The sequence below is a fragment of the Artibeus jamaicensis genome, unplaced genomic scaffold, assembly GCF_021234435.1.
Source record: "Artibeus jamaicensis isolate MK-2021 breed Jamaican fruit bat unplaced genomic scaffold, CSHL_Jam_final contig_787, whole genome shotgun sequence".
NCBI lineage: Eukaryota > Metazoa > Chordata > Mammalia > Chiroptera > Phyllostomidae > Artibeus > Artibeus jamaicensis.
In genome coordinates this window covers 2810349-2834438 of record NW_026521972.1, presented here as the reverse complement: position 1 = coordinate 2834438, position 24090 = coordinate 2810349, and the positions used below count along the sequence as shown (strand labels likewise).

Sequence of the window (24090 nt, the reverse complement as noted above, 5' to 3'; positions counted from 1 at the left end):
ATGTGTAATTCCTCTGAAATTGCACATTTGATCTGAAAGCACTCTAGAAACCCTTTAAAAAATAAGTGTAAATGGTTTGTCACGCAGGATGCTGAATCCTTGCTCCTCAGGTGTGGCCCTGGGGTTTACTGGTTTATAACTGCTTTTACTCTTACTTCTAGGCTAAGTTAACAGTTTATAATGTTGTGGGTCTGGAGTGCATTTCAGTGAAGTTAAACATCAGTGTGGTTGCCTGACTCTTGGGAAGCCAACTTGTTGCTAAGCTTGTCTGTGTATATCAACTTAAATTCCAAAAAGGATCAAGGTTTGAAAATGAATTCATTTTGAACTGATTACATTCCCTTTATTACGTTTGTAAATCCGCCAGTGCTGAGCAAAGCAGTGCGGTTGTTTAATGCCAAAAAGTACATTACATTCTGAGGTTTAAGATCGTCACGGTTCAAGAAAAGGTCAGGAACACTCCTCTTCTGTCTCCCCAGAACAGAAATGTGTGAAGTGTGTTTCCTCTTTTTGCCACGCTTCCTTCTTTTATAATGGAATGTCCAGGCTGCTTCCAAATAAAATGAATATCCTGTTTTGGAACAGTCAGAAACCTTGGCAGCAATAAGCTAGAGAATGAAGGCAAATGAAATATAGGATTAATACTCTTTTATGTAGGTTTTCTGTTTACAGAACAAATCTTTACCAATGTCTCTTTCAAGTTTGGGGTTTTTTTTTTCCTGTCTAGTTCTTTTAATTCACTGTTTCTTCCTCTATTATTGCTGGTAAATTTTCTCGAAGCTATTTGAGCCAATTTTGAAAGTATTTAATTCAATGTATTTGTTTCATTTCAGTCTTAACATACTATAAACCCAGGAAATTTCTCTCCATTTTATTTGCATCAGCCTTCGCTTCAAAATAATAGTGAGCTAGCCCCTGGGCATGGCAACAATACAACCTGCTGCCAACTGGAAAAGTTCAGGGGGAAATGAAAGGGATCGTTCCAGGCCTCAGGCCAACAGGGTGGGTCTGGCCGCTCTGCAGCACAGATAGACGCTGGTATCTGCCTCCCTGGTGCTGAGGATGGTGTGCAGCATTTGCCAGGTTTCACAGCTATAGTTCTGAACTTGATTTTTTTTCCAGCTGCTCTGTAGAGGAATAGTCGTCATGCTGTAGAAGTTCTTCTTTGACAGTTAATAGAGAACACATTAAAATTATGATATTCAGTGTGACTCTCTTCCATCGTTCTCAAAACCCCCAAGAATTTTTTAGCCATTAACTTTTGCCAATTAGTTACCCAATCTATAAGAGATAAGAACCCATATATTCTGATTTTAGGAATCAAAAGCAGTTACTGAGGTGACACGGGCCTTCATTTGTGGTCACAAATATTTGTGTTTGTAAGGAGTGTCCTTCATTTTTTTTATTATGAAGAATTACAGCCTATTCTTAAATTTCTAAGATTTATTTAGGTATGACTAATAGGATTAGAGAATGCAAAATTGCATGAATTGTCTTTAAAAGCATGGCAGACAAACTGTAATCCTGTTCTTTTATAAAATGAACAAAACATCCATCTGGGACTACCACTATTATTTATCAGAATATCCATTTGCTTACCAATATACATGCAGCCAATTTCTTGGTTTCAACATATGGTGATGGAACTGGTTATTTATAATCTTGAATCAGCCCACAATCAGCGATGACTATCTTTACACAAAAGCAGAGTGTGTGGCCACCTACATGTTTCCAAGAAAGTGATGCAATAAAACGGTTTCCTGAAAATGAGTTCTTTGCAAACTACTGAATTTTCTTAAAAGTCCAAGTAAGTCCTTTGGGTAAGACCCATGAATGCTTCTTTTGTAAATGAGTTTATCAGCTGTTTCCCTTCCCACAACCTCTTTCCTCTGCCCAAGCATCCATGCCCTGCTCTCTTGGGGAAAGAGGAGTAACTGTTACAGAATGGGAACTTTGTTGCTAAGAGTCTGAGAGTTAAGTTGTATCAGTTTCACAGTTTTGCTTAAGATGTTACCATGTTCAAAGTGAAACATGGATGAACTCCATGTACGCTTTACCTGAGGAAATTTTTCTTTATAGCAACTTGAAAAATCAGTTGATTTCAGAGCTTGGTTTTAAATGTTATCATGCTTTATCAGACAAACGTGAAAATTGAGATCTTAGTAGCATAAAAACAGCATAAGAACTGACATGTGTTTAGTAGTTACTCTCCTAAACTACTCAGCATATGTTAAGAAATCATAAGGAGCCATAACTCGAAATTTCTATAGTTCACCTTTAGGACAATATAGTTATAGGACATCCTCAGGTTTTATCCTAGAAAAGTCAGTGATGTCGGGAAGCAATGTTTTGAATTTAAAAATCAATTATTCTAATCGAGTTTGGTTATCTGCCACCCTTTTTAGGGAAAGTATAGAATTAAGCCCAATGTGATCAGATGTAAACACAGAATAGAGATGTCACATGGAAATGTGCTTAAATTACTGTAACACCTCATCATAAACTCCCACTGACTATACAAGCTCCAGTGCATTCTGAGCTTTCCCTTTGTGAGTCACAGAGAGTGACTTCAGGACTGTCACCCAGGTAGAGGTGCCAGGACCACCCTGGGCCTCCTGTTTGAACTGTAGTCTACCTTTGATCTTTATCTGCACTTCTTGTTTCACATCTGGGCCTTGATTCCAAATGTCTATAGGCAAAAACATTCAAGTAATGAGGAAAGTGTATAATCAATAAAAAATGATATTGAGTATCATTTTATCACATGAATACTCAGATATTTTCAAAATAGATATGCATTCCATGATGAACTCATATTTTCTATTTTCTACTTATATGTATTCAGTTTTTAAGATTTGTGATTTAATAGTAGGCCATAACATTTTTTAAGCTATTTATAGAGTTTGAGGTTTTCTTCTTACAATATTAATATAGATTCATCTATTTCAAACATTTTACGAAAATTGAGTATTTCTTGGTTGGGATTTTTTTGACAATAAAATTATCCAATTTATATTATGAATATCTGACATTTTCCCTCAAATCTTTCCTGAACATGGGTAATAGAAAACTATTTTCTTCCATTGGATTTGCATACAGAATACAATACCATAATTTACTGTATATAATGTGCACTTTTTGCTAAAATGTTTTAGGGAATATTAAGGATGTGCCTTATACATAAGTAGTACTAATTCCATATCTATATACATGTTTTAAATTATTTTACTTATACTTATGCATTAATAGTGTAACTCTAGAAGGCAATAATGATATCTGTATACAAAATAGTACCCTGGCATGCCCTGGATAATCAGCTTTGTTGAACTTAGGACAAACTTTCAGTGAACACAGTTTGGGCCAACAATTCAGCAAAATGAAATGAAGAGCAACATGTTGTTACCCACCAGAGTAAGGTACATGATGTCCATTGTTATGCACTTGATAGCACAGGTGATGCTGACTTTATTACCACAGGGTGAACAGTGTACAACATTTCTTTTTATGCACTTTAGGCAGACTATTGGAAAATCCCTGGGAAAATGTCAAAACAGTTTTTGCACACTACAAACTTTAAGCTAAAATGTATTAAATATGCTAAAAAGCATGGCAACAGAGCTGCCAAGAGACACTTTAGACCTCCTCCCTGGAGAGTGTCAGCAAACTGTGGGGCAAGAGAAAGAAAAGCTTCTTCAGATGCCTGAGCAGAAGAAGGCAATGATAGGGAAATCTCCCAAAAGGCCAGAGGTGGAGCAAAAGGTAAAACCTGGATTCTGGAGCAGTGTCAAACTGGGATCTCTGTTTTGACCAAGATGATACAAAAAGAACTTAAAAGAATTGCGCAAGAAAAAAAAATCGATGGTTTCTCAGGGACACCTAAATGGTGCTTTAATCTCATGAGGAGAGAGGGATTGAGCATGAGGACATGAATGAAACTTGCCCCCCAACTTCCAGCAGCCTATAAGAATCAAGTTTTGGAATTTCATTCTTATGTTACCAGTCTTCAAAAGACTTACCACTCTGAGCTGTCCCAATGGCCAATATGGATGAGGTCCAATTCACATTTGATGTCCCATCCAACAGAACTGTGGCATCAAAGGAGCAAAGGCCATGGCTGTTAAAACAAGTGGTCGTGAGAAAACACATTTCATTCTTTTAGCCTGTTGTGTAGAAGGGACAAAGCTACTACCTATAATTATCTTTAAAAAAAAACATTTCTAAAAGAAAAGATTCCAAGTAGAGTTATTGTCCATGTTCATGAAAAAGAATAGATGAATGAAGAAGGCATGAAAATCTGGTTTAACAAAGTCTGGTTGCAAAGGCCTACAGGATTAGTTTAAAAAAAAACAGCTTTGCTTGTTTTTGATCACTTCAAAGTCCATGTCACACAAAGTGCAAAAGCAGTCGCAGTGGACTTGAAAACCCAACTTGATGGGTTTTCATGCCCACCAGGCATGTCCACCTGCTGGGCTCACCAGCCAACTGCAATATCTTAATATGTCAGTAAGCAAGACCTTTAAGGCCCCAAAGAAGGAAGAGTGCACAGCGTGGTAAAGATTTAACACCTATAGGCAGGATCAAGAAAACATCCAAACTGGTAAAATAAATAGACTTCCAGGAAGTCCAGGAAGCTCAGAGAGTCTCAAAGAAGTTGGACCCAAGAAGGAACACACCAAGGCACATCATCATTACATTTGCCAAGATTAATATGAAGGAGAGAATCCTAGAAGCAGCAAGAGATAAGGGGACAGTCACCTACAAAGGAGTTCCCATCAGACTGTCAGCGGATTTCTCAAAAGAGACCTTATAGGCAAGAAGGGACTGGAAAGAAGTATTCCAAGTCATGAAAACCAAAGACCTACAACCAAGATTGCTCTATCCAGCAAAGCTTTCATTTAGAATGGAAGGGCAGATAAAGTGCTTCTCAGATAAGGTCAAGTTTAAGAAGTTCATCATCACGAAGCCCTTATCATATGAAACATTAAAGGAACTTATCTAAGAAAAAAAGATAAAAAATACAAACAGTAAAAGGACAGCAACTCACAGTTATTAACAACCACACCTAAAAAAAGGGCAAAGTAAGCAGACACCTAAAACATCAGTGAAGCCACAGAAATGGAGATCACATGGAGGGTTAGCAACAGGGGAGTGGGAGGAGGGGGAGAGGTACAGAGAATAAGTAGCATAGATGGTGGGGAGAGAATAGACAGGGGAAGGGCAAGAATAGTATGAGAAATGTAGAAGCTAAAGAATTTATGACACATGAACATGAACTAAAGCGGAGGAAATTTGGGTGGGAGGGGGTGTGCAGGGTGGCAGGGTATGAAGGGGGGAAATGGGACAACTGTAATGGCATAATCAATAAAATGTATTTTAAAAAAAAAGGAAAACATCCATAGTCCAGTTTTGTGATTGCGTCCTAAGCTTGTGGAACAGTGTCTAGAAGGAAGTGGCTGTGAAATTGTTTAAAAAATACAGCATCAGCAATGCTGTGGATGGAACTGAGGATAATGAAATTTACTGAGATGAGGAAAGTGACTCGTCAGAATATACCAGTAATGTAGATATTGAAGAAGACAATACTTGTGATATTGACAATGACAAAGAGTTCTTGGTCTTCTATGCTGTGTAAATACTGTAAATTTGTTTCCAGTGCATAAAATTGCTTGTGCTTTGTATCTGTTCTTATGTTTTGTAACTATCTGTTACATAAAATTTCTTGTCCCATAATACATTCAAAAATGAATGCCAAAACTCCTTTATAATATAAAACAAGTATCTAAATATAAATAAAGATTTGAATTAAAATTTTTAAATAAACATTTTTTAATTGAAAGTTTGGGCCAAATATGTGGGCATGCATTATACATGGCAAAATGTGTGTCTATAGAAAGAATATAAATAGTTCTGTCCATTTTATTTTGTGATACCTTGTTCAGAAAATAAAATGCCAAGAATGTCTGAACTTGTATAAATAATAAGATATGACTAGAATTTTCTCATCAGTAATTGTTTGTTACCTGGGGGAGCCACAGCTCATTGGGCAGGTGTTCCATGGATGGGTTCATGTTGTCCATGAACTTCTGAAAAGTCTTTTTTAATTATACCCAATCTACAAAACACCTTTTAGCCTACAGATACTCCAAACTCTAACACCTTCTTTATCTCACCTTAAATATGCCTACATTTTCTTTGATGGTAATGTGGTGTTTTCAGAAGGAGGCAGCTCTAACTTTTGGGAGTCTGTAGAGCTCACTATCAAGCAGCGCTTTTGAAGTTCAAGGTCAATTTGAACTTCAGAAGTCAGCATCGTGGTTACTACTGATATTTAAGCTTCATATTTGAAGAGAAGTTTATATTATCTTTTATTTTTGTTTTTCTTTCTAAAGAGAAATTCAAAGTTGATCTTTGCGAACAAACTTTCACCACTGTATTATTTATCTACCATTTTAACCAAATAATTTGCTGTTGTCATTTCTTGAAAAGGCACCTTTGATTATTGGTTATCTATAACTTTATTCTACCTTTGAATGAATTACAAATAATTTCATTGAAAGAGTTAGTGAAAGAAAATATTTTATCTAGCCCCCCAAAGAGTAAGAATTTCTGTGGTTTTAGTTCATTTAATATGAACAAACAATAGAATAGTAAGTCCTAAAAATGCTGTAAAAACAGACACACAAAAAATCTGTTCAGTCATACTTAGCACCTTAGAGGATACCTGAGTCATGCTGAGTGCTAAAACCCACTGGCTTTCCTTTTGTCTTACAGAAAGAATGTGCTAATTTCATCAAGGTGCTTAAGGCTTACAACCAGACTCACTTGTATGCCTGCGGAACGGGGGCGTTTCATCCAATTTGCACCTACATCGAAATTGGACATCACCCTGAGGTAAAGCTGGCTTTCAAAAAAAAATAGCATTTGCCCATGACCCTTTCCTATTCAGATGCTTCACAACTAATCTGTTCAGGTCATTCAGCTGGTAGTTCACTATTCAGCGAGACCTACTTCAAATTCAGAGGCTGTTATTAATTTTAATCTGTGAATGCAAAGACAATGAGACCATCACTCAACAATAACGATGGAACGGGGGGAAGGAAGAAAGAAAGCCCTTGCTTTTGCCCTGGATTTCAGAGTCAAATCCATTTTGCATGTGCAGCAGATGTCAGCAGGCTGAACGCACAGTGTTTTTTCCTTCATTTGGGTATTGCCAGCTTTCCCCTCCATTTCCATCCTCAGTCAGAAGTGTCTGCCACCCCAGTTGTTTTCTTCTGCCTAGGGATGAAAAAGATGCCGTACATGGGCACAGTGATCTGCTCTCGTGTGTGATCTAAATTAGTTACATATGTGCTCTTGCTCAGCTAAGTGATGCTTTTATAGTTTTGGCTACTATTTTAGTGAAATGGGAAAAATGTTTCCTTAATGTATCTGATTCCTAAAAGATGTCCTAGTCAGAAATTTTAGTGAGGAGATTTAAATTAGGTAAATGTAAGTAGAAGTTGAAATTAGGGGAGTATTTACAGAAAAAAGCTACTAATATTAAAAGCAGTTTCATGAGCTGGGCTTACTGCTAGGCTTTAATTATAAGCCCTTTTATTTCTGGCTCAAAATGCTTAGAATAAAAGTGTGCATGCAGTGAGAAAAATCATTTGTGACAGAATTTTCTTCCAAACTGGAATTCAGGGATAGTCAACAAATGAAGAATTTGTTCCCAGAATGTTTCTGAAACCCTAAAGATAAAATATAGTTTACATGTTAGCCACTTCTGTATAACTTAAACTCCAGACTCTACATTTTCTTGAGATGTCCTAAATCAACACAAATGTATTCTCTCAACCTAAAGACTTAGGAATCAAAATGATGTCCTGACACTGTTTTAGGAATTATTTCTTACATATGGCTCTGGGGACTTTGTAGACAACTTTTTAGCACCTTCTAGATAAATCCCTCCCCCTTTGCCTCCTTATCAGACATTTCCAATGGTCAGGCACCTTAGAACGCAAACCTGGGGTGATTGTTCCATTGTGTTTTATATTCTGGAGATAACTCTAGAGAATTCCCTGGTATTATATTGCACCTCATGCATCTCCCAGGCATCAACGCTGTCAGAACAATGGCATCAGGGGAGCCGAGCTCCTAGCACAGGTTGGTGGAAAAGACATGGGCTTTGTTGTCACATCTGACTTTGATCTTGTTCCACAACTTACTAGCTGTGGAGCACTGGAATAGTTATTTAACCTTTCTGAGACTCTGTCTCACAATATGTGTAACAAAACTAGACAAATCCTCTTTGATCTTCAGTATTCATGTATTTTAAGTGAGAGGTTGACTATTCACCTCCTACTTCCTTCCAACCCTCCTAGCAGGGCCGACCCATTGACATTTTCACTATAGAAACTCAAGCAGTTCTAATCCCATCATTGTTCAAAGCATGTCCTCTGGCCTCCAACTGCAGGCTTTTGTCCAGCCGCAGTCAATACTAGACGCTTGAAATGGAGCAAGCTACTCTTTTTCTCCGTGTCTCTGTTTCTCATCTAGAAAGTAGTTGAGAACAGCCCATACTTAATGCTGTTGTTATGAGAGTTGAACATCGTCTAAAACATTGTAGGTGCTGAAGATGTCAGTTATCATTTTTGAAATATAAACCTGCATCTCAGGCCTGAAAGACGTTGCTCTTTTTCATGTTAGTACTTAAGCATCACCTTCACTTCATCAGAGTCAGTGAATGATGGCTCGGGGCTCTCACTCTTGCCAGGTGATTCTAACCTTGTCTCATTTGCCTTCATTTTTAAATTTGAAGCTTAGATGACCTTAAGTTAAATACCATATATTGTTGCCATATTTTTTCTTTTTCCCAAAAATGTCCATTTTGTTTTGTTTTTGAAGTTGCTCTTTTGTACAGTTTACAACGTGCTCCTTCTCAACTCGTCAATTAATTACTCACTGATAACTTATGGGTAGGTGGGGAAATAGAAAAGGGCAGGTTCTGAAACCAGGCCATTTACTCGGGCAAACAGAGGAGGCCATTTCTTTGATTGAAATAGATGTATAAATATCCCATGTGATCTTCTTTGATGTGGGATATTGTGGTGCAAGTTTTTTTCTAACATTCTGAAACTCAGACCCTTTGAGTGAGGTCTTCTTTGAGAGGCTCAGTGGTCTTTATTTGTGTGGCAACCATATATTGGGAAGTACTGTCACACGCTGTTTAGGATGTCAGCAAGAAGATGCTTATTCAATTACTGAAGGTATTTAGAGTAGTCTAGACAGTCTATCTCAGAATTCCTGGAAAAGAAATTATCAAGACAGTTTGTCTAGATGACATACAATTTAATTTTCAATGCTTAAGCTTCCTTAAGAGAGAATCTGTTTTAAATTGATGTATGCTGGTACTTAGGATACTACCCTTGGGCTTAAACAGTTATGCTGTTTGTGGAGTTTGGTAAAAGAGACAATGTGTGCTTCATACCATTAGGAAAAGAATAAGGGAAATGGAAGGATTGGAAGACTAAGAAATAAAATAGCAATCAGACCAAGGGCAGGGATTTTAGATTAGAGTTCATAATCTTTCATGGAGTTTGAATTCAGTACCTTATTCGCAAGGATGGTTTTCAGGTAAGAACAGGACACATTTTTGTCCTAGATTCTTGTTTAGAAATAACATGTGCATTCTGCTGTGACCTGCCTCACACTACATAAAATAATGAAATAGTTTCCTTTAAACTCTGTTCAGCCCTTATGTATTTTAAACAATTTTATTATGCAAAAAAAGGACATTTTGCTTTGTCATGACTTTCATGGACATTCAGTTTTAACATTCATTTTTCTTTTTTACAGTGTTCTTTCTTTAAGACAACTTGTCTTACATTGATTTTCTGGGATTATTGAAACTCATTGTTAAAAAATGGCCTTATGAGTTACTATTCTAGGTAGCCAATCATCACCAAAATAACAATATTGCTTTTGAAGTAAATCAAAACTTTCTTTGTCATTAAAAAACTTCATATCTTCTTGGAGGAAATTAATGATTCCTTTTAAAAATGATAAGCAGTTTGCAAAATAGCCTGCTCGTTTATTCTTTAATTAAGCAGACCTTAGTTTGCTTTCCTTGCATTTTAACAGCAGTACTTCCACTCCTGATTTCTTTATTTCCAAACCTACTCTTGCTGTATAGTGAATACCCTCTGACCACACAGTATGTCATTGATTGCTGCATTAAACAGATATTCTGTTTCCTGTAGTACTTCGGGGAATTGGTAGACATATTAATTAACTCCAGTTCCATAAGATGTGTATCAATCAATTCTTGGGTATCTGCCAATAGTACCTGACACTGCAGATAACTGCCCATGAGGTCACATACTTCATACATATGTATGTATTTATCATAAAAATACATTCAGAGTTCATGGAAGGAATGATTCAGAGCTAGAGTTCAGGTGAGTTTTGAGTTTAAACTGTTAGCATCCATGCCACTCAAATGAAAATTGTCAGTCATCCTTAAGAGAGAAAATATTCCCAAGTGGCTTATGATATATAGTATTTCCCTTTCAAACTTACATTCCTTTAAACAAATGTGTGGATTTAGGACACATATAACTTTTCGAAGAAGTCTCTGGATGTTTTCTCTGATTCTCAGTACAAATGGGCCTCTTATATGTACTGAGCAGGAAATCTAAAGAAAGATGGACTCGGATGAGAGCTGGAAAATATTAACTCTATAAATACTCTCATAATCTCATGACCTCAATTTATGATAGAACCAAGAGGACATTAAGAAATGCAGTAAAGCTTAATGGCCATCTGCAAGGTCATTTCTACAATGACGACCAATGTATCTACATATAAAATGCAACGTTTTGTCAGGTTCTTCCCTTCCATCAAGAATAAGAGTTTGCTTTTATATAAAACTTTGAATCAAATGCTTTTACTACCGGTCCCCTTGGCCTAAGTGCTAGTGCTTGAGTGGTAGCTAGTGTTCTGTTGACTAATTTGTGCATTTAATTTAACATCTTCTAATTGAGTTATCTCTCAATATTTTATATTATTTAACCCAATGGACACAAGTTCATTTATATGAGGAAATACTCAAGCTACAAAATTTAGATATGTTGACAAAGCAATGGGGTGTTTGTTTTGTTTTGAGTAAATAACACCTCTTCATCTTTCTCAGATCCTATATTGGAAAGGATTTACTTTCTGGTAGACTAACCTACATGGGAATTGTCAATATTCCTTGATTTCTTTTTGACTACTCATTATTTTCCAGAGGCAGTGTATCCCTCATTTGCATGACCAACCTAGGTCAAATGTGAGTAGAGCAAGTCCATAATGGTTTCTAGGATTTTCTTTTCTTATCTTTTAATACTTGCATTATGTTGGAAGATGGACCTGTACAAGTTACTGTGCTTAATAAACTTGTTTTCCCTGAATATTTGATACACAAACACCATAGTTATAAGATTAACATCCTTTTACCCTATACTACTTATTTGGTTCAATTGTAAAAATCTTTTTTTTTCCTCAGAGTATTTTATTTCTAAGAACAATAAGAGACAAAAATATATATGTTCACATTCAGTTCTTAACTAATAGGATATTTAGTTTCATGTTTTAGCAGGTCTGGTTTACCTATTGCCAGGAAGATAATTCAGAGGAAAATTAAACAACTTTCTGAAGGACATATTGTTACAATGATGTTATGATTAATTATTCATTAAAGATAATTTATGTATGGTACTCAATTTCTGAATAACACCTTTATTCACAACACATCAGTATAGACATAAGGACTAAATCATATATAGCCATTAGCCAATGTATTTTCTATTTCTCATGAATTATCTAGATCAATAATCTTACTTTTACTGGAGCTAGCCCGTCATTGGAGCTTCCCTCCCAAACTTACTCTTTCTCTTATTGTGCCGTCTTAGATTCCTCAACACTCATTCCCCCATATAATCTCTTTTAAGAGGAAATTTCTATCCATGAAAACTTTAACTTATCAACATTACCTTTTATAAGACACAAAAACCCATTGCCTGCTCACCTGTTGGTCCTTTTTCATCTTATTTGTTCTCCGTCTTCTATTATGACCCTTTCTGTGCACTTGGACTCTAGTTCTGTGTTTTCTTTCCTCTATTTTTGTCTCCTTGCCTATATTACTTCCCTTGAAACCAAAGTTTAAGACAGAAGTATAGCTTGGATATAGAGGTCAGAAGAAAGGTGTTAGTTTGATACCCAAGAAGCATAGAAAATAACAGGATAAACTTAGACTGAATTTCCACAAATTGAAACACATTTGCTTCCTCTTGCTATGTGCTTCAAATTGGCATCAGCAAGTTACCTTGCAGATTTATTTAAAACCATGATAGTTCACTTTGATGATAATTTGAACATTTATGTAAGTATATTCTAAATTACTTGGGTAACTACCTCATAATCATGTAAAATCTGAAGACTTCCATGCTTTTTTTTTTTGGCTTGAGGTTATGATCATGTGAGTGCCAAGAATATTCCTTTAATTTTCTTGAGCTAATGAGAAAGAAACAATGGTTGACTCCAAAAGCAAATGCTGTTGTCCTTCCAAGTAAAGGCCAAAATAAGGTCACAGTGGGCTGAATGAAGTAAGATGCTGCTGTGGTTCATGCAGGAAAATGTGGTTAGGGAATGAAATCATCCCAGAGCACAAAGAAAGCTAGGACTGCCAGCCCTCAAGTCTATAGCTTCTAGTCACTAGAACCATGTTAATATTGCAAGATGTTTGCTTTTCAGCATAGACAACAACATCGTTGTCAGTCACATCGTATTACTATTGCTAACTTTAATTGTATATGTTTTCCAGCTTTGTTCATACTTAATTTTAACCAATAAGTATGTATACATAGTTTGATTTACAATTCTATAAATGTAGGCACTATTAGAAAATATACAAAGTAAAGTAACTCTGGCAACACACTAAGAAGATACCCCGTGGTGCTTTTTAAGCAGGTGGTGTCGCTTGCTCCCTATGTCCACGTCTGGGGACACTCCCCTTACCCTACTATAATGGCCTCTGGTCTAGGGCTCCCCAGGACTCTCAGCTCCTCCAGGCTTCGCATGGATAGTCTATGTGGTTTTAATACTGCTATTTCCCAACCTGAGAATGTCTCATGCACTTAGAACACATCAAATACTATCTTCCAAAACTAAAACCAGCTAACATGAGGTTTAAAAAAATGGAGACAAACATATTTTATGATGTGTTTATACAACACATGAAGTAGAAATGAATCAAGAAGCTTTCTTAAGGCAAATAAATACAAGAGACTGTTTTAATAGTTACACACAGGCCTTCTTACCCTACCTACATTAGCATCTTGAATTCGACATTAGGGTTTTCTAGAACAGTTCTAACAGAAGTATAATTCAAGTCACAGCTATAATTATAGTTACTCTAGTTGCCACACTAGAAAGAGAAAAAATAAATCAGTGAAACTAATTTCAGTAACATATTCAACTCATTATATGCAGAATGTTATCATTTCAGTTTATAATCAATATGAACTTGGTAATAACAGTGACATTATTTTTTGTACTACCATGAAAATTTTGAATGTGCTCTATACTTATAGCTCAACTCAATTAAGTCTAGCTAATTTTACCCACTCAATAGCTTCATGTGGCTAGTACTACAGTGTGGGACCGCTCAGTTGTAGAAGGCAGGGCAATTATGAAATGCAGGATACCTCTTATCTATAGTGGCATTTGTTCAAGATATTTACTATTTCATAGATGAAATCAAATGGTGTTGCCTATAATGTCACTTAAACAGTTTTACATTTACCCATTAAAACATTGTCACAAAAACTTAATGAGATCAACCCATTGAATTAATTGGAGAAGAGCCTCAGGATTCCTAGACATTGTACAAATTGAACTTCAAGAGGGTGGAGGAGAATAAAACATTATATAATTGTGTAACAATTTTAACATTATGATAACTTTTCAGATATTTTATGGTAAAATTTTAAACATTATATGCTCTCTGTTGCCATTCATTGAAATATAAATACACACGAAGGTCCTTATTTCTGAGAGAAAAGGAGAGAACACACTATTGTTCTGGAACATTGAGAAGATAAATATGATGTCATAGCTTTGTTTATATAAGACTCTGGAATCTCTGCTTCAGATCCATGCAGATCTCATGAAAGCACTTGCACTTTTCATGTGGGAAGGACCTATCCTTATAAATCTTGAACAGTCTCACTGTGAAAGCTAACATATGCAATTAGAGCTAGCCATGAAGGCATATCGTTATGTAAGCAGCTAAGGTGTGTTTCACTGCACCGACTCTAAATACAATAAGAATTATAAGGAACAAAAAGAGAGATCCTGAGGTGCAGTGAGGCAGCAATCAGAGTAGTTCGTGGCAGCCTCATGAAGGTGGCACTGGACCAGCATCACAGCAGGAGTGCCTTTGGACAGGATGGGAAGTAGGGAGGTAGGAACAGCGGAGACCGGTGATGAGAATCGGCATGGCATAATAAAATAGCACTAAAGTGAAAAGAAAAGATGCTATAATAAAACCAGATTTCCAGAAAGGAGGTTTTATTAAATAGATGTGAGGGAACACCAGGATATAATGGAGGCATTTATGTATAGGGTTCCTCAGATTTACAGCTACAGTTCTGCTGAGCTGCTACGGTCAATGCCCAACTGATACTGGTAGCAATTTGTGTTCAGATGAATGATTCAATAGAGGTAAAATCAACTAGTGAAAATACAGAAAACACATTTTAAAGCAGGGTCCTAATATCGTGATGTTGAAAAATAAAAAGTAAATGTCTGCCTCAAATGGTATATATATATATATATATAAAACTTCACCATAGGTGAAGTAATAATAAGAATTATACTCCCAATAAATAATAGTTATTGAATAATTAGTATATGTACTATCTGCCTATTTTAAATATATCACCTCAGTTAATCTTCACAAAATCTTATGAAGTAGGTACTCTTAGCATCTCCATATAACTGATGAAAAAATTAAGGCTTCTGTGGGTACTTTGTAATGAGCCCAAGACATGCATGGCATTTGGCGGCTTATGTCTGGTTCTAGAACCCATTCCTTTGCAAGGAAACACCAGCAGCATGCAGTGGGGGATAAAGCGTAAAGTCCTTAATTTTAATTTAGGGGATCGAGTCAGGAATTTCATCTTAAGCTGATTTTATATTTCAAAATTTCTTAATTGTGCTTAGTTTGAAAAAGGGAATGAGTATAAATAAGGAACACTTGATGAAGTGAACATAAGACTATACTTTCAGAGATCATTTCTACAGTTTGTTGAAGTAAACAAAGGCCTTCACATTTAAGCTGGACTTTGAAAACTAGATGAAGTATTGGTGGATGTGGAAGATGATTAAGATAATAACAACAGTGAATAGAAGGACAGAGATATAGAAAAATGGTAAATATCCCATTGTGCATAGAGTATAGTGATTTTTAAAAAGGAGGCTTGAGAATTAGGATCAAGTTGATTTGGGGGATGCTAGTTTGGAATTGTACAAGTTTGTAAGAAGAGACTACTGTTATTGCCACAATTGGTTTTAAAGCCTGTGTTTGGTGTAAATGTGGGAGGAATGCATGGGCGTGTAGGTGCATCCGTTCTGAGACTCTGGTGACTTGTATAGTGTGACATTATGTGAGCCTAGACTGATCCTGGGGGAAAGATGCTGATATAACCTAAGATTTTCATATAACCTAAAATAACAAATCAAAATAACATCCAAATACCCTAAGCCGCTATTTCAAATACAGCTGAGATGATGGCGCTGTTAAAGCTCCTCAGTGGAAAGATGGTTTTCCAATTCTTTTTGATCATTAGGCAAACCTGTTTTTCAGCACACTGTGGCTCATGCACACTCAATTTTCACTTCATGAGTCTGCAAATAAGCTGAATTTATGTTGTGCCTAAAACATTAAGCTATCATATGCAAAATTATGTGAATTTCTCACCCATATCATATCATTAAGGTGTGGCTTCTCCAAGCTTGTAAATCCAGATAATGCTATTTTTGTGTACCACATGTGCAAAAGCAGTTTAAAGGCATTGTGTTTAAATAACAAACAACAAGTAACTAATCAGAAAGAAACAAGATATACTGTGGTGGACAAAAGTAGGTTACAATGCAAATAAATAGTATGATAATTAGTAAATAATACAATAATAAACTCTGCTTTGTGTACTCAAAACTGTAAACCTACTTTTGCCTACTGCTGTCCAGTACAGTGATTTTAAATGGAAAATTACTAAGCCATGTTGTATATGTGATATTATTCTTATGTAATAGCTTATACTGGTTTTGTGAGTTTTTAATGAAAATTATATGCTTGATTTATCTCGTATTCTGCACAGTTTGTCTCCTGCTCTAATTAATTACTCTCCATGTTTTTGTATTATTTTTATTAATATTAATGACTACCATTTACATATTTGATGGCCTTATTCATAGTACAGCATTTAGTTTTTACACCTTTGTGTTGGAAGTGTTATCTTCAGTTTTCAGTTTTGGAAACCATCCATTTCAACAAGGGTGATATCATTCTATCATCACACAACTAGTAACCTGTTATAAAACCATACCCTTTGACATAAATGTCAATGTCATGACAGTTATACCTCATTTGTATGATGCTGCCCCATGTGGGCTTTTTATTAATTTTTTGATTGACATAAGGATACTTAACACAAGATCTTCTCTCTCTACAACTTTTTAAAGTGTATCATTCAATACTGTTAACCACGGGCACAGTGTTGTGCAGCTGATCTCTGGAACTTACTCAGGTTGCCAGCTGAAACTGAGTACCCATGATGCAGCTGCTCCCCATTTCTCCCCACTGGCAACCACCATTCTACTGTTCTTCTGCGAGTCGATTATCTTAGAATTCCCATATAAGTGCAAATCATGGGACGTTTGTCCTTCTGTGACTGGTTTATTTTACCTAGCATAATAGCTTTCAAGTTCATTGCAGCATGAATCATAATTTTAGGATATAGAAATAAATTAAGTGACCATCACTGATGAATAGATGAAGAAAATGTGGCATATACACACAATGAAATATCATTAAGCCTTAAAAAAGACAGAAACCCTGGTATATAGTACAACATGTATTACATGCCCATTAATACTCAGGTCTAAACCCTCTCAAACACTGAATTTCAGGTAAAGTAAATTACAACTTGCATTACATTATTAGGAACTTTCTTTAAAGAAACATTAAGTTTTTTTGTGCTTCAATTGTGATTGCATATTAACCTGGTAAAATTTCATAAGGTGGAAAATTCATGGAGTCTTTTAAAAGATATGGTAATACTATAAATCAGGGAGTCATGTGTCAGCAAAGTAAATGCTAATATACCCCATAGAATGCTTTCTGTTTTCACTAATCCTCTGTATACTTAGTCTAGGTGTTGAGCAAAGATAAAACCCACCTACTCATTTTTCACTCAGACACAGGAGAGGTGATGTTCTACAAAGAAAGAAAATTATAATTCATTTTTACCCCAGAGGGAAAATTGAAGTCTATACCACTGATATAGACATACTTGAAATAGAGTTCTTAAAATATTTAAAATAAAATTAATGAGTTTTCCAACTTTCATTCAACATGTTTAGCATCAAAACATGTCCTTTTCATTTCTCTTAATATTTTGATCATGTAATATTTCAAGAGCACAGAGAAGTCTGGGTACTGATATATTTATATCAATAAAATTCTAAATTCTCTTAAACAGAAAGGAATTTTATATGGCATAAAAATTATCAAATAACTAAAGATAAGCATATTCTTTATTCCATTTTGCTTAATGTAAGTGGGCCTTACAAGCTATCTCTGCTTATAAAGGTATTGAAATATTACCATCATTGGGGAGGAGGAGTTTCATTTTTTTATCCAGAGTTAAGTTTGTGTTTGTGAGTCTTTAGAAATTTCAGATAGAAAAATATATGTGAAGAAACATATATTTATGCGAAGGGACATTCTTCAATTATTGCCTAAAAAATTGAAAGGCTTAGGCATTCAACTTTCATTTGATAGTTATTTCTATCTTTGCATATTTTGCTATTATGCTTCAGTAATTTAAATTCATTCCTATGTAAGTGATAGGAAATTTGATAATAGTACATGAATCCAGCTTTGAGATTTGTATATTTACATATATCTTTTCAAATTGCCAAGTATCAAACCACACAGAATGACTACTTTCCATATTTACTTTACTTTTATTTTCCAGTCTGACATTTTAATTTAATTGTGCATCTTTGGTCACCGAAAGCGATCTCAGGAATTGCTGACTGGTGCAAAAGGGAGTCTAATGGGACCTAAAATCAATTCTCAGTTCTGTCACTGATTCATGGTGTGTGTGACTTTTGCTGTGACCAAAATGACTTTAAACTGGCCTCCTTCACATTTTTATACATCAAGACTTCTCCCGTGATTTAGAAATACTTACCTAATACACACTGTGTAAATCTACTAAAAAATAGCTAACCGATCAAGACGTACAAGACTAGCTTCTATTTCAACGAGTTATCTCACTTACAATTATTCCGAAGCTTCACACAGAGGGTAAAAGTCTGGGTCTTTCCAACGTTGCTAATGCAGTTTTGTATACATGCCAAGGATCAAGCTCCTTCTAAGTGCTTTTATCTTGGCAAACTTTTCTTCTTTTGATTTATATTTTGTTGGCATTTAATAGCTGTCTTACCTCACATTGAAGTTACTTAACCTGGAAAAGATGAATGTCTAGTGTCCCTTATTTACTTGCCCTTAGCTGGCCTAAATTTTGGAGGCAAATGTAAGATTTGCAGGGAGAAAATGCCTATTTTTTTATATTACATCATGGTAGATAGCAATTCCAGATACTTCTTTGATACCACAACAAATTTTTCTGACAGCAGTATGGAATTGTTTTTAATTCATGCTCAAATTTCACAGTATACTAAATATATGCAAAAAGCAATTTTTTTCTAGAATAAGGTGTAATAACTCATTTGACAGAGGAATGAGAACAGGTCATCTAACTGATAAGCATAATATTACCTTTTTTATGATGCAAACATCCAAATAATTGGAAGTGAACCTGATGTACCATAATTTATAAAGCACATTCCAAACATTCAGTAGTTTCCAGGCTCTGGATTAATACCAACTTCAAGTGAAATAAAGATTTTTAAAAAAGAAATGTTGCATTTGGCATATGAATGACAAAAATTTTAATCCTATTCACTTTTCTACCTTGTACTTAGTCTGAAATGTTCGGTGATGTTTTAGGACATTTTTCAACTATGCTGCTAAGAAAAAATGTTTTGATTTGGAACATATGAGTATGAAATGATTAAGTTGGAAAAATCAATGTATGCATAACTACTTAAGCACAATACTATACTGAACACAAAGCTCAGCAATATCTGATATCCATTTTTTAAAAATATTATATGTCCAGAATTAGACTGTGACCACAATTTCCATAAAATTCTTACTCAAAAATGTATATTTAAAAAACACTATAACTTATAGTTACTGTATGGTTCTTCTAATTCCTAGTCTTCTTTTTATAATATAGGAAATTTAAACTCAGATTGGTTAAATAATATTCTCAAATTCCATGGCTACTTATTGGGAAAGCTGGACTTAAATTCAGTCTTTTGACAGCTAATTCAGTCCTTTCCATTACACCATATTGCCTTTACTCTCATTGTCAAATGTGTAAAAGCATATGGAGGCCATAATTTTCCATGTATTTAAGGTGTTTACATTTTCTTTTACCCAAAATTAAAATAAAATAAATAAGGAACATTAAACAATTACTTGTAAAAGATGATTGTCTTTTATATATCTATTCATGCACTCATGGTCTAATTATAAATTATAGCATTTAATTTCAGAGAAAATTTTTATAATTTTCTTCACTAAAGTAATATTTATCTATTGTGATGAGTCCATTGTATCTATCTTCAAAATAGATACAATTTAAATGTGGTTTCAACACTTTACATTGTTTTATTTTACCTCATAAAAGTAGCTGGATTTAAGATGATTTCTATTGCAGCAATCAACACACATCAAATATTATCAAAGAAAATTAATTGAAAACAGTAGGAAAGCAACCTGAACACAAGAATCATGCAAAATTTCAACCACACACCTCTGCGTACAATGGACAAGAATGACTAGATGCTTTGATCTCTCCTGGATAACATGAAAGAGTAAAAGAAAAAAAGGCAACATCTGTTAGAAAAAAAGAGGTTTAATGAACAGGGTGAATTCTAGTGGAATGTTGACACAGAGCATGAGAAAAGAAAAAGATAAAATGCAGAAGCAAGTTATTAATAGTCACAGAACTCAATAGGTACAAAGAGATAAAGTCTGCTTTAGAAAAAAGGTAATACAGGCAATTTGATTCATATTTAAAGTATTTTAAATTCCTGTGGTAGTTTTCTACAAATGTTTTCTATGGGAAGTATTTATATATAATGTATATATATATATATATATATTATATTTGTATATAAAACTGTATATAACATATATTATATGTAGTGTGTTTATATCCATAGTGGATGACAACACCTTAGAACACATGAATAAGTAAATTTAGACTGCCTGAACGCAGGAGTATACTTGTAAATATAGACTGTAGTGTATTTCCCACTTAACGAAATAATCTTTATTGTGGGCAGAGTGATTGTTTTGAAATTGATCAGTTCTCCATACAGATGGGATTTGCCTGGGCATTGTCCATCACTGCACTATTGCAAATATCCATAGGAAACACATTTTCATCAGTACTTTATAAGTTTGGGTACTTTCATCTTTGTGTTTTCGTATGCCAAAAGGTGGTGCTGTTGATGGTGGTGGTTTTGTTTTTAGAGCTGATTTTTAGAATTGATTATATTATCCTGTTAAGTATAAATTTTGCTATCATGTAACTTAGTGTCTTCTTGGATTTTGAATATTACAGCAGCTGTTCTAAACCTTATAACTGGTAAATAACATGCACGTGTGTGACATTCCTTTGTGAGCACGCCCAGCATTGCAATATAAGAGTATTCTGGAATACACATGGGTAGGATAATGACGTTAGAGCCTTAATCTTGAACATTATTGACAGAGGAGCCTTAATCTTGAATTGGGCATAATTTATTTTAAAATATAATTTTAAAAAAACTTTTGAAAAGGTACATACTTTACGTTTAGGAAATTGAGCCATGTCTCAGGTCAGATAGAGAGAATAATGAGCAAAAAATGGCAAAAGGCCATGAGCTTAGAGGCAGTGAAAAAGTATTTAGGAAACAAACAAAATATATTTGCCTCTAAGAGCCAACCTGCATGTAATAAACACTTTTGTTGGACACTGAACCAGAAGTATAAAGGTCACCAGGACATATGGTTACACTCGATGAAATAATATTCTTAACTCACATGCATTCCACACACCATCCTCACTACAACCACTGACACTGTTCAGTCTGCTTTCCACATCGAAGTCAGAGCTGTCTTCTCAGAAAGCAAATGGTAGCCTATCACCTCAACCTTCCCCTGACTACTTTTAATCCTAGCAATTAGGGAAACCTGCCTTCTAGGCTTGGACCCTCCTGCCTCTGTGTCCTTACTTGGACCACTCTCCCCTTAACCCCTCTTTACGCTCCGGAGTTCCTTTTCTTCTTTCAGTTCCTTTTCATTTTGAATCTCTCTTCTCCTAAGTCTTTGTACTTGTTACTGTTTCTTGGACAGATTTTTCCTTCACATATTTGCTCTAATAAATCTGTAAAGTATCACTTCCTTAGAGCCAGTTTACCTGAATTCTACTGATTGTTGGTAATGCTACTATTATATATACTCTCACAGTAACATGAGTGAAGAGTTAGTTTAGTAAATAGATACACATATATTGTGATAAGTCCTATCATAAGGATTAAAAGATTGTCTAATGCACATATTGGCAGGTAGGATTCATGTCATAACCTCTGAACTGTTGAGGGTCAGTTCTTCGTCTCTCAAGAGTTAATTATTACTGTTTTTCTTGTGCAAAAGTTAGAAGATGCAAATTAGAATGAGAACATGCAGTTAAAATACCCAGCCAGTGTACACCCTTAGAGTGATAACACTAAGTAGTCTCTTTAAAAGTTTGTAAATAGGTACTCATATTTAGTACAAGCCATTTTATACATTTGACATATATCACAACTGTCATGTCAGGAATAATCCATACTAATTAACATACAACTATGCTGAAATGTTTAGCACTTCTTTGTTGTCATTGCTGGTGATAAATGTGTTCTATTCCTCATATGCATATGGCCTTAGCAGAGAACAGATTTAAGTTAAATTTCCACAATAACATTTACATAGATCTGCAATTGAAAGTCATTCTGCTGTTAGAGCCCTTATGTATCAAGGAAAGAAATAGTTGGATGATATTCATGACCGAAGTTAAAGGGAGGAAGAAAAGAAGAAAAGAAGGGGAAAGAAGGGAAGGGACTAAGGAAAGCAGAGAAGGAATTAAAGGAGAAATAGGCTTCAAATCCATTTTGATGAAACAGGTTGGGCTAACAATGGATTGATTACACAATAACAGTAATAAAATAGCGTGTCTATTAATTTTTATTTGAGGTCTTTTATTCAAAATAGGTCAGAAATACTTTGTAGATTTTAATACTCTGGATCAAGTGTGATACTTAAAGATCCTTTGGGCCCTGGCTGGTGTGGCTCAGTGGATTGAGCGCGGGCCTGCGAACCAGACAATCGCGGTTTGATTCCCAGTCAGGGCACATGCCAGGGTTGCAGGCAGGTTCCCTGTAGGCCAGTTCCCAGCAGGGGATGCACGGGGGGCAACCGTACATTGATGTTTCTCTCCCTCTCTCCTTCCCTTCCCCTCTAAAGATAAATAAATAAAAATCTTTAAAAAAAAAAGATCCTTTGGGTGCTCTCACTCATAACATAACATGTATGTCAAAATCCGCAGTTCACTGCTGAAGACTAATACAGAGGAAGCAATAAATATAATGAGCAATGTTCCATAGCAGCCTTCCTCCCAACACTGTAGGGAAGTGGGAGCTTTAAGATGAGAGGGAAAGGGGACCAGGGAAGGAAGGTGAAGGCAGAAATGTGTGCACACTAACATTCGAATGATGATAACTGAAGGTAGTATTACAGTAAAACTGTGCTCCATTGTTAGAGTTTCGAATTAAAGCTCTCTGAGGATAAAGGCAAATTTTATTTTGGTAAAAGAATTGCCTTTCATCTTTCCCCATCGGGATCTAATTGGCAGGAGATGACACAACCCGGTTAACAATCAGGTGTTTCAGAGGTGGAACAACTTGACAGGCGGCGTTTTTCCTGAGTCTCTTTAAATGCTTTTTTTTTCTCTTTGTGAAGAGCATGCATTTGGCATGTGTAAAACATTAATTCACTAATGCTCTCAGAGAATAGATGGTGGGTTGACAAGAATACAGACTTTAGAATTTAGCAGAGTGTACATTGTTGTGTAAAAATGCAAACTGCATATTTGTCCGTTGGGAAAAATGACATCATATAATAATACAGTATTATATGTATTTAGTATTGTCCATAACTTACTGATTTAGATTATAGATAAAGGACCTTAGAATTCTACAGTGTTTGGTAGGTTAGAAAAAAGGGATTATAATCAAAATCACTGCCTGCTTCTGACAGACCAAAAATACGGAAGAAAGCTCTTTACTTTTGAGTTACTAATACATTAATCAATTTCTGAATAGTCACTGAGAGAAAAGTATGGCTATTGCCTAAAATATGAGTCAAAGTAAATCAGTTTTCTCTAGGGCTGGTTGAGTTTTTAGAAACTACTTTAAATTAAGCACAGTGTTGCTGTATTAAAGTTTAATTATATTATTTTTTCTCAAAGGAATATTGTGATCAAATGTGTTTAACCTAGCAAGGCACCTACCTACACAACTTTCTATAGCACAATGTCTAATACATTTTACATGCTTTATAATATTTATTAATTTAAGAAAACAAATAGTCATTAGTGTCCATGCATCAATATTAACTAT

At 35.2% G+C, this 24090-nt stretch overlaps 1 protein-coding gene across 1 annotated transcript in view; it reads left to right on the top strand.

Moving 5' to 3' along the window:
* SEMA3A (semaphorin 3A) overlaps nucleotides 1–24090 on the top strand; it is a 198337-nt gene that overhangs the window by 71973 nt on the left and 102274 nt on the right. The window contains exon 4 of the mRNA XM_037129059.2: nucleotides 6772–6891. Within this exon, the coding sequence (XP_036984954.2) occupies nucleotides 6772–6891 (120 nt within the window). The remainder of the gene's footprint in view (nucleotides 1–6771; nucleotides 6892–24090) is intronic.